Source organism: Alternaria rosae, assembly GCF_020736505.1.
Source record: "Alternaria rosae strain MPI-PUGE-AT-0040 chromosome Unknown BKA58scaffold_10, whole genome shotgun sequence".
Classification (NCBI taxonomy): Eukaryota; Fungi; Ascomycota; class Dothideomycetes; order Pleosporales; family Pleosporaceae; genus Alternaria; species Alternaria rosae.
The window spans coordinates 747597-762624 of NW_025763579.1; the positions used below are offsets into that span (position 1 = coordinate 747597).

The 15028-nt window shown below is 53.4% G+C and overlaps 6 protein-coding genes across 6 annotated transcripts; 4 read left to right on the plus strand and 2 right to left on the minus strand.

The window, feature by feature from the left end:
* Nucleotides 1-466: 466 nt before the first annotated feature.
* Nucleotides 467-2355, plus strand: BKA58DRAFT_323514 (uncharacterized protein; the record flags this gene model as incomplete). Its single annotated transcript, XM_046167918.1, has 2 exons — nt 467-970; nt 1126-2355. The coding sequence occupies 2 exons, from the start codon at nt 467-469 to the stop codon at nt 2353-2355; spliced, it is 1734 nt and encodes a 577-aa protein (XP_046021315.1).
* A 1536-nt stretch (nt 2356-3891) lies between these two features.
* On the minus strand, nt 3892-5195 carry BKA58DRAFT_392358 (uncharacterized protein). The gene is made up of 2 exons (XM_046170999.1): nt 4992-5195; nt 3892-4933 (listed from the first exon to the last, which is right to left on the minus strand). The coding sequence occupies exons 1-2, from the start codon at nt 5062-5064 to the stop codon at nt 4368-4370; spliced, it is 639 nt and encodes a 212-aa protein (XP_046021316.1). The 5' UTR covers nt 5065-5195; the 3' UTR covers nt 3892-4367.
* Nucleotides 5196-5255: 60 nt separating this feature from the next.
* On the plus strand, nt 5256-7917 carry BKA58DRAFT_41542 (P-loop containing nucleoside triphosphate hydrolase protein). The gene is made up of 2 exons (XM_046172546.1): nt 5256-5482; nt 5541-7917. The coding sequence occupies exons 1-2, from the start codon at nt 5360-5362 to the stop codon at nt 7851-7853; spliced, it is 2436 nt and encodes an 811-aa protein (XP_046021317.1). The 5' UTR covers nt 5256-5359; the 3' UTR covers nt 7854-7917.
* A 396-nt stretch (nt 7918-8313) lies between these two features.
* Nucleotides 8314-9305, plus strand: BKA58DRAFT_41544 (uncharacterized protein). The gene has a single exon (XM_046172552.1). The coding sequence runs from the start codon at nt 8469-8471 to the stop codon at nt 8940-8942; it is 474 nt and encodes a 157-aa protein (XP_046021318.1). The 5' UTR covers nt 8314-8468; the 3' UTR covers nt 8943-9305.
* Nucleotides 9306-9969: 664 nt separating this feature from the next.
* Nucleotides 9970-11348, plus strand: BKA58DRAFT_41631 (uncharacterized protein). The gene is made up of 3 exons (XM_046172585.1): nt 9970-10414; nt 10504-10816; nt 10931-11348. Exons 1-3 carry the CDS (start codon nt 10117-10119, stop codon nt 11118-11120), a joined length of 801 nt encoding a protein of 266 aa, XP_046021319.1. The 5' UTR covers nt 9970-10116; the 3' UTR covers nt 11121-11348.
* A 781-nt stretch (nt 11349-12129) lies between these two features.
* Nucleotides 12130-14710, minus strand: BKA58DRAFT_41560 (permease family-domain-containing protein). The gene is made up of 8 exons (XM_046172564.1): nt 14305-14710; nt 14160-14249; nt 14016-14112; nt 13523-13968; nt 13364-13473; nt 12830-13310; nt 12548-12779; nt 12130-12468 (listed from the first exon to the last, which is right to left on the minus strand). The coding sequence occupies exons 1-8, from the start codon at nt 14395-14397 to the stop codon at nt 12224-12226; spliced, it is 1794 nt and encodes a 597-aa protein (XP_046021320.1). The 5' UTR covers nt 14398-14710; the 3' UTR covers nt 12130-12223.
* Nucleotides 14711-15028: the final 318 nt, after the last annotated feature.

Consider the following 15028-nt stretch of genomic DNA (forward strand, 5'->3'; position numbering starts at 1 on the left):
AACTCTTCATGGCCCACAATGCCGCCACCCTGTATTGAAACTTGTTTGGACATGAGCATTTATCGATTCGGCGACCGTCCAACCATAAGGGAATGCCCTGCCTCTGGTCATTGTCTTGATCTCCTCCTCGCTTGTGCACTAGCTTACCTTGGACGCCATGCAGGCCTCATTATACTGTCACACCAACATCTCCCTACCGTGCACTCTTACTTCGCAAATCCAAGGGCATCGTGAGAGACAGCCCACTTGTTCGCTCCGGCGTTACCTCTAATTATTGTGCTCCTGCTGCTGACGCGGCGTTTGAGCGTGTGGTGGTCAAACTATGCAGAGCCTGGCTTTACCTGGTCCGACCTCACTCCTTACCACGCCATTCGGGCGGCCTTCAGAACCTGAAGACGGCCTTGCCAAGTTCCGGTCGAAGTTCAGTCCTAACAGGGCTGAGCACCAGGGCTACCCGTCTCCGCCCATGTCAGAATCTCATTCCCCGTCTCGTCGAACAGCACAGCTTGAATCTGCGCGCCTCTCTTATCCTCCCCCGGGATCATCTCAGAGACAGGATAGCCTGACTCAACCGCCGACTCTACCATCGTTGTACGATCCGCGGTCTACGTCGGGAGCGCATGCTCTTCCCCTACAGCGGCCACTTTATCCCGGAGAACCCCAGCACAGGGGTCAAGGACTCCATTACCAACCCGGACGTGCTCACGAGCACCAATCTTACCCTCATGCCATGCCGCATAACTACGGTTATGGCTATCAGAACGCCGGCCTGCCCCCTTATGCTGGAGTCCAGCATGGAGGCCCGATGGTGCAGCAAGGCGCAATGATTGCACCACCACCGTCAAGACCGACGAAGCCAGCCAGACGCACGAAAGCGCACGTTGCGTCAGCTTGTGTTAATTGCAAGAAGGCACATCTCAGCTGCGACGTCCAACGCCCATGTGGCCGTTGCGTCGCTTCTGGAAAGCAGGTTAGTTTTTGCGGCGCGAAGTCAAACTCTGGCGAGTGATCTAACGCATCAAACAGGACACATGCAAAGATGTGCAGCACAAAAAGAGAGGAAGGCCACGATTGAGAGACGACAGAGAGTTCACTAGATCCGACGACGGAAGACCACCTAGCCAGCTCATAGGAGCGCCACCTACCTCCGAACCTCACGCTCATCAAGCGCCTTATCCAGTATCTCAGCAATATCGATCCTTCGAACCTCAACGAAGTCTGGAGAGTACTGCGCACCAGAAGGAGCTCCATTCAGCTGCGTCTGCGCCCCGGGACGCCCCCAACAGCGTGGGTGACTACAGCGGAGTGCAGGCACCTCCCTACGGTGTGGGACCGAATTTGGCGTACCAAAAGCTGCCTGTCGTTTACCTAAATTTGGACTTGGTGATACAAAAAGCAAACCAGGCTTTCGCGGACCTCGTATCGTTCCTCGGAGACATCAGGGGCAAGCATCTTGGCGAGCTTCTGGAAGCGCGGCAGAACGAGAGCATGCAGAAGCTGCGAAACGACTTGCGCGATGAGCGTGATGAACGTGAGCCGACGTACATGGCGCCCATCACCCCGGTCGGACAAGATCCCATGCGCGCGGTGATGGACTCGATCGTAGATCAGGACATTGACCATGTTACCCAGGGGTACACGAACCGGCCCATGTACCTCAGCTTTCGTCTGCCGACGAGTGGACAGTACCAGTCGCTGTCGGTCCAGATCCGGCTTGCCAGGACGTCTCTGTACTTCGTAACGCTCGTCGTGTGCTCACCACCGCGCCACGCAGGACCGACTCTTCTAACGCAGCAGTTAGCGCCATCAGCATCGCGACATACCTCTCAGACCATGTCTGCACCGACAGCAGTCTCGCAATTCACGCCGCATCAAGAGCGTCGAGCTTCAACGACAAGCTCTGGACCAAACTCGCCCTTCATCAACATCTCTTCCATCCGCACGTCCCTCCCCACATTCAGTCCAAGCTCTTACAAGAGCAGCCCCTCGTACGGCTACTCTCCCACCGCAGGTCCAGAATCAGGCTACTTCTCGACATACCAAGTCCCGCCACAACCCACCAGCAGCGCATACCCCTCGCCCTACGCACAACCAGCGCGCCCCCCAGCAGCAACATCCGAACCTCTCCGCGAGCTCAACCGGCCTCCTCGTCTCGAAGGCCTCCATCTGCCGCCCATTCGGACAGGTCCCGCGCCGCTTGGTTCCCCACTCCACGTCGAAACAAGCGCTGCGGAACGCGAACGCGAGCGTGTGCGACCGCACGACTCACCGTCCAGTAGCGCCGAGCAGCGAAGGCCCGAGTCGCCTGACATGGGCAAGCGGCGGCGGTTGAATATACATGAGGTGCTCGACTAGACCAGACAAGTCAAGTCGTCAAAGCCAGGAGGAGGTCGGTTGATTGACGTTGCAATGCGTTCCCGTTCCTGAGACGAGTCGGCTGGTGTGAGAAAGATTGAACTGGGGACGTGCAGCGGGGTCATTGCGGTTCGCGCGAGAAGAAGGGATCATGTGTGTTCCACCAGGTTGGCTGGCTCGTGGCTGGCGGTAGAAGTTCGAAGGGTACCGACAGTCGGGTTCCCTTGTCCGACTGAAACTGAAACTCGGCGCTTTGCGAACGGAGCGGGAATGGCGCATGTTGCACACTGACGGGACGAACGACATGGGACCTGATACAACAATTGCTTTCCTCACGATATCTCGTCGTCTTCATCGCTTCTTGAGTTGCATTTGCCTGCGGTAGTCGTTGTTTGCTGTCTTGCATCTTTAGGCGTTAGTTACCCACTCTTGTCTTTTTCTTCTGCGATGTTTTGTCGTAACAAGCCATATCTTGGGATTTTGTCCATTTGTCGTCTCTTGCATATGACAGCGCGCTCGTCATCCTGCTCTTTCGATCGATATCGCTGCTCTTGTCTTCGTCGCGATTAGCATTGCTTGACGTGCGTTACGTTACCGTTTGGCCTTGGCTTCTGCTTCAGTTCCGATTACGTTGCATATTCCTCGTCGCTACGGCGATGGGTGGCTTGGAAACCTCGTTTGGTCCTGACAGCGTTGTTGTGCATGTTCTCGTCTTCTCCCTTCGTAAGAGTTGCTTTTGTGGGCGGGTCCTTGCGGTTCTTATCGAAGAACTCGTCGTACGGTGCGTTCACGGCTTGTACCACTGTTGATCCGTGCCCTCGCGTTGGTGTTTCATCGTCAACCCGGGGCTGGGTTCTGAGTCGCTTTCCCGCCTCATTTGTATAGTAAATACGCTTACGCGCGAGCTGTATGTCCGTGAGTGAGAGTAGTGGGATTGCTTGTCGTTTCCTATTGGGCGGCGGAGTAGCGATGGGGGCCAATTTGGGCCCGAGGGCAAGACATGGATTCGCGTGAAAGACCAGAAGGAGCGGAAGACAGAGCAACACGTCAGCCGCCAGACCACCACTATATCTATACGCACAAGTCGGAACTCTCAACCGACGACAAACACCACGGCAGATTACAAGGACAACAACAGTCGCGTATGGTTCAAACTACATTTCTATTCTTGGTCCACCTCATCACCATCCACCTCGGTACCACACTCTCTTTCGACAAGAGAGGCCCGGATACAAGTCCGGAAGTATATATGTGAATCTGTATATACCACGCATTACGAGCGAAAGCAGTTTGGCTACAAGCTCTAAAGATAGTTATAGTTATGGGTGGAGTGGGGGTTTTTCGGTTGGGAAAGTATTGGCTGCTAGGCCATGTGGAGGATATACCCGCATTTGGTTTCTTGAATGTTGCAGAGGATGGGATGGAACTTGGATATGTATAGCGCAGAACCTGCTGGCTATTGTGAAGTTCATGGTTGTTTGTTAAGAATATGGATATGAGAAGAAGAAACGGGATCTTTGAGTCCTTCCTCCACCCTATTCTCCTTGTCCAGAGTATCCGATCAAAGTGCAATGTGAAATGAGGTTGTCCAGAGCATGTAGATCCACGGCCCGTGGCGCTTGTAGTGCTATAAGTCTCGATATGTGAAACAGCTACTGCAGTTTGGCGAAACCTTAATGCTGGCGACGAACACGCTGTTCGCGCATTCCAACCTACCAGGCGAGGCGGAATGCGAGATAGGGTGGCAGCCGAGATGAGGACGTTGGGGGCGAGATTCATTCAACATGACGTGCGCAGATTGAGGTGAATAGTGCAGGGTGTTTATTGTGTATGCAGTGGTAAGAACAAATGGGTATCTTGGTTATGAAAGTATGGGTGAAGGTTGCCGGCTGCTGACCTTCGAGATAACCGGGCGCATGCAGCAGAGCGCTGGACTCTGGGCATCTGTAATCGCTACCGCCTCTGGGACAGCGACTCTAGAATGCCGGATACGGGAGAGGCACTGGAGACGCTCATCCCAGAGCCTTGACCTTCTTCTTCTTCTTTGTACCATCAGCGGCCTCTGGTTTCTTTCCCTGTGCAAACTCCCTCCAGCTGTTGATGCGCGTATCCCTGGTCTTCTCCCATGCTTCGTCTTGCTCCCTTTTCCTCTTGCGCTCCTTGATCTCCTCATCTTCCTTCCTCTGTGCACGTCCCTCTTCTCTCATCGCAGCCTTCTGTTGCCTCTGCTTCCTCATTTCGTTGTCTCGAATCACCCAGATGACCTTTTGCCTCCACTCTTTTGCAAACTCCTCACCACGTGTCTCTTCATCGTCGGCTGTGAGCTTCTTCTCCCGCATGAGCAGCATGCGCGCATCGGCAATGTTCTCGTCCAGTTCGGCGCGCAGCTTCTCGTCGAGGAGGACGGTCTGGGCTTTCTTGAGGCGGTCGAAGGCATCGGGGGCGAGCTCGTTCTTGGTCTTGTCGGGATGGATGAGGAGGGATTTGGCGCGGTAGACTTTCTTGATGTCGGATTCGGGGACACCGGGTTGCAGGCCGAGGACGGCGTAGGCGTCGAGACTGAAGACGCTGCGGATGCCTGGATTTGTTAGTTCAAGTCGCTGCATAGTAAGAAATGAGCATAGGTTTCGACTTACGGTCTATCTCAGCGTCCTTGTCAAGTTCCTTGCCGAGACCTGCGAGCTGGGCATCGATATCCTCGTCCGCCATGGTGAAATGTAGACGTGTTGTTTGGAGTCGAGCGTAGATGATGTGGTGTATAGTCGATTGGAGGTCGGAAAAAGAACAAGACGTTCTGCACGTCGCACTAAGCCCTGTCCGGTGGCGTTGGTGAGAGTGAAAGTGAAAGTAGCAGCTCGCGATCCGATGGCGCGTGAATGCGTGAATCCCCGCGGCGAAGCGCACGGACCCAGCGAGGCCGAAAGTTCTCCACCAAAAAGTTCTCTCGCGATGCGCCAGTCTACATCAACACCGAAGCAAGCCGAAGACTCGATATCGCGCCGACATGGTCGCATCTGGAATCACTGGTCGCACGCGGCCTTTCAAGCCCAAGAAGAGGGAGAATCTCCAGAAGAGGAAGCGCGATGATGTGGATGTGGAGAAGCTGGAGCAGGCCGTCCAGCAACTGGTATGAACGCGCAGGCATACATGGGACATGGAGCGCAATGAGCTGACTCTATATGCAGGACCCCAAACATGGCAACTACAAAGACTTCACCGACCTCCCGCTCTCCGACCCGACCAAGCAAGGCCTCAAGTCGTCGCATTTCGCCGTTATGACCGACGTCCAAGCCAAAGCCATACCCTTAGCTCTACAGGGACACGACATCCTCGGTGCTGCAAAGACGGGTAGCGGAAAGACACTCTCCTTCATCATCCCCGTCCTAGAGAACCTGTACCGCTTGCAGCACATTGGCCCCGACGCCGGCTTGGGCGCCTTGATCTTATCTCCAACTCGAGAACTCGCGATCCAGATATTCGATGTCCTGCGCAAGATCGGCCGGCATGGACATATGTTTGCGGCGGGTCTGCTCATTGGAGGAAAGAGCTTGCAGGATGAGAGGGAGGCTCTGACCAAGATGAACATAGTCGTCGCAACACCCGGTCGCATGTTGCAGCACTTGTCGCAAACAGCTGCCTTTAGTGTGGACGACCTGAAGATGTTGGTGCTGGACGAGGCGGATCGGATCCTTGACATGGGCTTCCAGCGCGACGTGGACGCAATTGTCGAATACCTTCCCAAGGACAGACAGACGCTGCTCTTCTCGGCTACCCAATCAAAGAAGGTGTCCGACCTTGCGCGCTTGAGCCTCCAAGACCCCGAATACGTATCTGTACACGCCGAAGACAAGAGCGCAACTCCAAAGGGCCTTACGCAAAACTACATCGTCTGCCCCATCGAAGAGAAGCTGGACACCCTCTGGAGTTTCATACAAGCGAGCAAGAAGTCGAAGATTCTCTGCTTCTTTTCATCTGCAAAGACTGTCCGATTTGTCTACGAGTCTTTCCGTCATATGCAGCCTGGTATACCGCTGCTCCACATTCACGGTCGTCAAAAGCAGGGAGCTCGACTTGACACAACGGCAAAATTCTCCGCGGCGAAGCATTCCTGCCTGTTTGCTACAGACGTCGCAGCCCGAGGACTGGATTTCCCAGCAGTCGATTTTGTAATACAGGTCGACTGCCCCGACGACGTTGATACCTACATCCACCGCGTCGGTCGAACAGCACGATACAATCGAGAGGGACGAGGAGTGCTATTTTTAGCACCGAGCGAAGAGGAGGGTATGCTGAAGCGTCTGGAGGCCAAGAGGGTGCCCGTCGAGATGATCAACGTGCGCCAGAAGAAGCGTCAGTCAATCAAGGACCAGCTACAGAACATGTGCTTCCAGGATCCAGCTCTGAAGTACCTTGGCCAAAAGGCCTTCATGACGCACGTCAAGTCGATATATCTACAGAAAGACAAGGAAGTCTTCAAGCTCAAAGACTACAATCTGGAAGCATACGCCGCTAGCTTGGGTCTGCCAGGAGCGCCAAAGATCAAGTTCTTGAAGGATGACAACAGCAGACAGAAGAAGCAAGCATCAAGACAAATGATCGAAGTTTCGGATTCTTCGGATGCTGAAGAGACTCCCAAGGCAGACAAACCTGTGCGAACCAAGTATGACCGCATGTTCGAGCGCAAGAACCAGGATGTTTTGGGAGAACATTATCGGAAACTGGTCAGGGATGGAGATGAAGAAACCCCAGCAGACGCATTCAGTGGTGTTGGAGCGACCAACAACGCAGCCGACGACGACTTCATGGCCGTCAAACGACGAATTCCAGCGGACGATGATGCCGACGATACTGACGCGGAGAAGGCTCCCGAGGTTCCACCAGGTGGTCGCCTTGTTCACATTGCTGGTGCATCCCAGCCCATCGTTGTCGACAGCAACCGCCGCGAGAAACTTCTTCAGTCCAAGAAGAAGCTTACAAAACTCATGGACAAGGGAAAGAAGCTTGTTTACGACGACGACGGCAACCCGCACGAAATCTACGAACTCGAAGACGAAGAGCAGTGGCGCGCCAAGGGTCTACCAGAAGAGCAACGCCAGAAGTTCATCGAAGCAACACGAGAAGTCGTCCAGGCCGCCGATGTCGAGGACAAAGCGACTGCGAAGGCGAAGAGGAAGGAGAAGTTGCTCAAACGCAAAGAAAAAGAGAGGGCCAAGTTGGCTGGCGAAGCTGATGACGATAGTGACGATGCGGGAGTCGAGCTTCCTGATCCTGGTGAGGACCTTTTGGCAAACTTCAGGGCGGATGCAGAATACAGTGACGAGGAAGACGAAGAACAAGAAGAGCAGCCAAAGAAGCAGAAGAAGTGGTTCCAGTCTGATTCTGAGGATGAGGAGAAGACTGAGAAGAGGAGGAAGAAGAAGGCCAAGGCGGCGCATAGAGTGGAGGAGCCGGAGACGCTGGAGGATATGGAGGCGCTTGCTGCGGGCTTACTGGACTAGCTGTCATGCATCGGCGTGTGGATGTTTTTGTAATGCCACACGATTATCAAGTTTTCACCAAACGTCTCGTTCTACACTTCCCACAACTACGACTATGCGGCCTTCAAACTAGGCTCATCTATCACGACTACAAAATGTGCAATCGGTCGACCCATCCCTTCGCTCCGGACCGCCGGTCGCTTGCCGAAACTCGCAGCCGGTCGTTGACGCAGCAGGGGTGGCTTACCATGCAGTTGGTATTGCCTGTATACAACCTCGCATGTCGCATGCAACGTATAGTGCTGGATCGGTAGGCTAAATACATACTTGTTGAGCCTCTTCTACCCGTCTCCCGGTTACAATACGAGGCTCTATATGAAGCATAGATGAAAACGCATTGGTAGAGTTCTATCTTTGGGGATATGGTTATACGAGGGAGCAAAAGGGTATCCGAGACTATGAGGTAGGTGTGAGAATGAGGTGGAGTATATACTACAGGCCCTGTCTTGCAGATGCCCTGTTTATTCGACTGGCCTGAAGGGTATCTATCCTACTTTTGTTCGTAGTAACCGTACTGTGCGGTGTTGCTCTACTTCCACTTCACCCTACTGTTCACTCCAACAAACCTCACTCACAATGCATCTTCCCACCCCGCTCCTCATCGCTTTATCCTCCCTCCTCACCATCACGACCAGCACCCCCATCGGCACACCCCATAACATCTACCTCAGCACCTGCACAACCCGCTCCCTCCTCTCAGACTCCACCCTCTCCTCCGCCATCCTCTACTCTGGCCCCGCCTCCAGCACCTCCCCCACCGACATCGGCACCGTCTCCTCCTCGCGCGCTATCCAATGGGCCGGCTTCACGCGACGCGTAGACCTTGAATCTGGAGTCTTTGAATCGAAGATCAGCCAGAGTGCTGATACGTTTGCGAAGAGCGAACTAGCTGGGTCGGCAACGTTGGCTGGGAATGGGGGAACAAAAGAGGAGTTTGTGTGCTTTAGAGATGGGACGAGTACGTTCCGTTTTGGGGGTGGGGTTGTGGGTGGGAGTGGTGAGACGACGGTTTGTGTGGCGGAGTTTTGGTGTGCGAGTGTTGGGGTTTAGGTTGGAAGATGGATAGAAGGAGAAGGGTATGCATAGCATTTGGGGTACAAATTCAGAGCAATGGTATTTTGATCACGCTTGGGTCTCGTCTTATTTCCATCCCTTGGTATTGTTGGCAACCCGCTCTCGTACCCACAACGATCTAGCACTCCAACCATCACCTGGCAGTCGAAGAACATCGTTTTTGCGTACTAATGATGCCACATTTCCTTTCTATAAAGGATGCATGTTGATTGAGGGATCACGAATAAAACGTCAAAAAACATACAACAGCGATTATTCGCCAGTGGTCACCCACCTGACTACTAGTTCGCCGGTCAAAGGCTTAACGTGTGGAGAGCGAACGGGATCCAGTGTTTATCCTTGGCCTGTGGTCGTATGCGGAAGAAATGCCAAAAATTATCGTACTCAATGTCAGAGGTTGCGGAATCTGGCACGAATGGTGGAAGAGTGACTCAGGAAGCCTTAAGATGCTGTTGTCACCTCACACAAGAGAGAAACCGAGCATTAACCTCTTAGAAGTTTACATTGTTTTAGATCCTCTTAAATATCGGCATGCATACTGACGTAGACGGCAACGCACCTGTTCAGTTCTTTCCTTGAATGGAGTTGTAAGCCCTACAAGGAGCTTTTTGGCTTACGTGAGACAGCCATGATATGACAGCCAAGTCGCATCGTGACAACCGGCACGAACGTGCTCTTGATTCCTACTTGTCGAGGCTCTCACACAACCCATTCAACGGTATAGCACGGCGGCTGGAGTTCTCGACCTGCATGAGACTGCCCAATCAAGCCTTGAGCCCACCACACTTGCAGTGCATAAGAGTATGCATCGTCACCGCCGCTCGACACAGGATGTCGTGCTGCAACATACCGCATGGCGCCTGCCCATACATATCCAGGCACTTGAAGGCGCAAATGCTGCCGAGCATCCCACCACACTTCACAGCTTCTCGTGCGTCAATAGACGCCGACGAACGTCAACAGATATACCTATCGCCAAGGTCATCACATCATCTCGCACGTTTCCAATCAACAGCTATACCTACAGACAGAACCCGCTACGATATCGTCGTCCCAGCCTCTTCTCCAGCCTCGCAACCGCGCACATTCCTATCGCCTTCCCAGTCGCACTCTCAATTGCAAACGATCATCATCATCATCTGATCGCAACATGCCAGGCGAAGAGAAAGAGCTGAACCAGAAGCAGTCCGGACCCTCCTATAGTATCAAGGGGCAGCTCTTTGCTATTTCCGGGGCTGGGTCAGGTATCGGACGTGCGACGGCTACACTGCTGGTTGCAAGCGGCGCAAAGGTCGCCCTCGGGGACAAGAACGAAGAAGCAGTGTCGCAGCTTGCGAAAGAGCTTGGGGCGAGTGCGATATGGGCGAAAGTGGACGTTACAGTTAGGGAAGAGGTAGAGCATTGGCTGGCGCATGCGCCGACGAGGTTTGGGTTGAAGCAAATCGATGGTATGCCAACGTCCTGTCTTCAAGGCATGAATGTGCTTGCGGAATTAGACGTCTGCATGAGTGCCTTGACTGACACGAGCATAATGCAGGCGCAGTGAACCTCGCAGGTATCTCAGGTCGCCTCGAAACTGCTGCAAATTTCGACACCGCCGACTACGAGGCCGTCTTCGCAGTCAACGTCCAAGGCACATTCAACTGCATGTCAGCCGAGCTGCGCAACATGCGCGTCGCAAGTCCAGGTGTGCCAGGTGGATCGATCGTGAACGCGGCGTCGATAACTGGGCTTGTCGGCAAGCAAAACTGCTCAGTCTATTGCGCCTCGAAGCATGCCGTCGTTGGGCTCACAAAAGCTGCTGCAAGGGAGCAGGAGCGGACTGGAATCCGCATTAACGCCATCGCACCGTAAGTTCTTCTTTCCACCACTCAATGGAATTCTCTCCGTGTTCTCTAAGGTCGTTTGCGCGCGCATTGGTGCCACTGGAGGAGAGCCGGTCGCTGACGCTGACACTACTTTAGAGGCTTTGTCAACACACCCCTCATGGACGCCCTCGATACTGAACTTGGATTCCAACTCCCGAACAACGCCGTGCTCGGCCGACGCGCCGACCCTATTGAGATAGCGAAAATAATCCAGTTCCTGCTTAGCAGCGACGCGAGCTACGTTACTGGCTCTGTGTGGCAGGCCGATGGTGGCATGCTGTGTTGAGTTGAGATAAGGGAAAAGAAAGACGTGCAGACGCGAATTGGTGTTGTGGAAGCGAGAGTGGGTACGAGGAGAGGTCGCTATACACTCTCTAGGATTAGGTCGGGCTTCTGTGATGGGTGTGGAGAAGTTCCACTTTGGGAGGACGACGATGGTTGGAAGCGAGGCAGGCTTATGCTTACTTGCCGAGATGTCATACACTGTCTTTTTCAGCCTTATAAAAAGAAATGTGATCTCTGTCGTTGCGCTGGGTACTGATGCCGCATACCCGTACCAAAGTCCAGAGCATCAACGTTGATGCGAGTCAAACACGTCTGTGCTATTCTGAGAAAGGGTGAGCTACAATTCGTTTTCTTCAGAGACACGAGAGGCGTTATAGAGATGGGCAGAATTGTCGGCATGGACTTGCTTTTGGGATGCTATCGATAAAGGCGCGTCTACACATTCGATGACCGCACAATGCACGCTCGGTTGCGGACTGTTGTTAGACAACCGGTAGTGCTCCTACTTACGCGTCAAGTGCCGCCGCATGGCCCTTCTGACCGGGCAGCGATCTGCACCCCAGCCGTGCAGCTTGCGAATCTGCGGCTCGGAAGGCCCAGAAGGCGGTGCGCCAACCTTAGAGTTTGTAGATCTCGATTTCGTGGCAGGTACGGCTAGAAGTAAAAAAGCAAGAAAGCAGCGAGACGATCTCAGAGAGACTGCTTAGTGTCTCGCTGAGTTTCCCTGGCTGGAAAAGTGCTGCTTTCTTGCTTCTTGTCGCCTGGTGTGAGGTTGGGGAGAGAAAGTTGGAGGGTTGGAGCAAGGTTGGACTAGTATCAATGCCGCGGACCCGAACCAAAAGTTGAGCGAAGGCGTTGACCCGGCCCAGAGATCGTGAGCCAAAGTTGATACCACCCCCATACGTGCAGGATGCATCGACCTCGAACCAGTGCTCAATGTGGATTTTGTCAGTTGTCAAGGAGATCAAATGCCATGATATCGAACTAACGGCATGGGCAGACAACAATAGCTCGAACGCAATGTTAAATGACTCGTGGTATTTCATTTCACAAGCGCGAAACTTTAAATCAACAAAATATTTCCCCTGCCAATCACAGTCGCCGTCATCTCCCCATGGACCTGAAAACCTTCTCTCGGCGAGGATCAGTGGGCAAGGCTTGTATGACGACGGAGTCGAGCTCGCGATTCGATCCGTTCGAGCCAATGCGATCGTGGTACTTCCACTCCGACTCCGTGCTTCGGATGGAGAGCGCATCAGGGGACTTTTGTCTCCTGTCGTTTCCCCGCACGCGATCTGCAAGGTTCTGAGATGCGGAGATGAACCAGGGGAGTCTGCCGGCGGGTTTGACTGGGTTCTTCGGTTAGCGGCTGGTATCTGATAATGGGAAAGTGCGGCGAGATGGCATGCAGGATGCGATGAAACTTACTAGTCCAGTATTCACGATGATCTTCGTCATCGGGAACAATGTATCCGCCCGATATAAGCTTTGTCAAATAGATCATGCCGTTGAGCGCCGTGTACACCATCAAGCCCGCAATAAGACCGTAAGCTGCGCTGTATCCGAATGGGATGAACATTACGGTTACGAAGGCTGGAACGGCGTCGCCGATGTATCGCCAGTTGATGGAGGAAATTTGTCGCATCATCAGGCAACCGACCTATATTTGCGTTAACGCTAGCATCTTGGAGGTGGTACCAGGTGACTTACGAGAACCAAAGTGCTTCCAGTAGCCCATGGCGGGATTGAAGCGAAGATGGGTGCGAAGAACATGGAAATGAGGAAGCACAGGCCACAGGTCATGGCAGTCAGTCCTGTTTTCCCGCCCTCTGCAATTCCTGCTCCACTCTCGATAAAGGCTGTGACGGGTGAACAGCCGAGAAGTGCACCCATGGAGATGCAGAAAGCGTCTGTGCAATAGGCTATCGTTGATCGCGGAAAGTCTCCAGTCTCTGCGTCCACCACTCCAGAGAAACGTGCCATGGAATAGAGCGTAGCTGTGCAGTCGATAATGTCAACATATAAGAAAGTGAAAAGAGCGAGTGCGAAATGGCCAGGCGCTGCGTTGACGTTCCAGTCAAGGGCATTCAGTGTGCGGTTGATGGGATGGAAGTCGACGACCTTCTTGAAGAATTCGAATCGGTTATCGCCGACCTCAGTGTAGGGGAAGAAAGTGACCGAGGTGCCTCGTCTGTAAACATGTTAGTCGACTGCGCTTGACTGAAATAGCTGATAGCAACTCACGGCCATGAAATGATTGATACAAGCAGGATAGCTAGAATCATGGCGCTCTTGACCTTGTATGTCATCAAGTAGGCTGTCAAGATACCACCACCAAGGATGCCTAGCCACATCTGCCAAACCTATTAGCAATGTTTGACGAGCCGGCATCATATGACCTACAGTAGGTGAAGTCATCTTGTGACTTGTGCATGAGCCAAACTCATCCTTGTATTGATCAGGACACCCCGCGATATCAAGTGGGGTGCTCTTTGAGCCCGCAATGGCACCAATGCCCGCGTTGTTGCTCAGTCCGACTTCTGCAAGAAAGAGTCCTATACCACATGCCGCGGCGATCTTGAGCGATACTGGTATGATCTTGACGAGCCATTGTCGCATGCCGATCAATGACAAGAAGATGAATATGAAGCCCTCTGCAAAGACGGCAGTGAGCGCAAGGTTGTAGGAAATGAGACCTTGGCCATGGAAGCCGACGATCTGGTAGGCGAAGTATGCGTTGAGGCCCATACCGGGTGCAAGACACACGGGCATGTTGGTGAAGAATCCAAAGAGGAAAGAGCTGAAGCCAGCTACGGCCGCTGTGGCAGTGATAAGGTTGCGGTTCAAATCTGAGCTCGGATCAGCTGAAGTTGTTGAGAGTATGGATGTTTCCTACCCTGCTTGCAAATGAGGTATTCCGTGTTCGTCAAGCACAGAGGGTCTGTGGCATCATTGCACACGCAATTACCGCCTGTATCAGCGAGTATAGTAGCCTAAGCTTATTAGTATATTGCGAGGCATAATGCTTCGAGAACTTTACATTGACCGCGATGATGTATGCCATTGTGAAGAAGGACGTAAGTCCTGCCCGCACTTCGGTGGTGAACTTCGTATGCAGGATCTCATCTTTCTGTGAAGACAGTCAGTCATGTCCAAGATATTACTACAACTGTCGTCAAACATACATGCCCACAGCCGGAGAGACGAAATATCCTGCCGAAAGTCGACCGGCCGACGTTGACGTTGAACGAATGGATTGAGGAACGTATGGACTCCATGTTGCAGACGTGAGGTTGGCCACCAGTTGGGGGTTTCAATCTTCAGTATAAGAGATGCAGTGATCTGCAACAGGTAGCCCTGCGTCGACTATATTTGTGTCACGCACGTCCAGTATAAGCAAACATGAACGATTCGGAACGAAAAGGTATATGGTATTGATCAATCGCCAATGCGATCGCTTAAGGTGGGGCCATAAGCAAAGGGTCCTGCAGGAATGCAATAGAAAGTATCAACGACAGGGCGAGCTGTGCTAAACATCAGAGACACTCGAGGCGAAGTGATATCAGCCGTAAGGGATGGGCGGCGACGGCGAGGGTAGGCATGGGACGCGGCTGGGTAAAAAGCACGCCCTAAGAAGCTCTTGGACGGAGTGACGGCATGACAACCTAAGACGGCCGCCGCAAGCGTGGTACAAGTGAATTGAACGGCGGCAGGAGCGTTGTCGTGCAGCTGGAGCGGAGACTCGTGCAGCGTGCTCGAGTGTGGCAGTCTAGGCTCGTACTCTGGTGGCTTGACGGAAGCGAGTCAGGGGCCGGGGAGCCTAGCTTACGCTAGTCAGGCACGCCCGATGTCGATCAAGCTGCATCTTGACTGGCCAAAGGGATGATGTCTGGTGCCCCTCCCGCATGT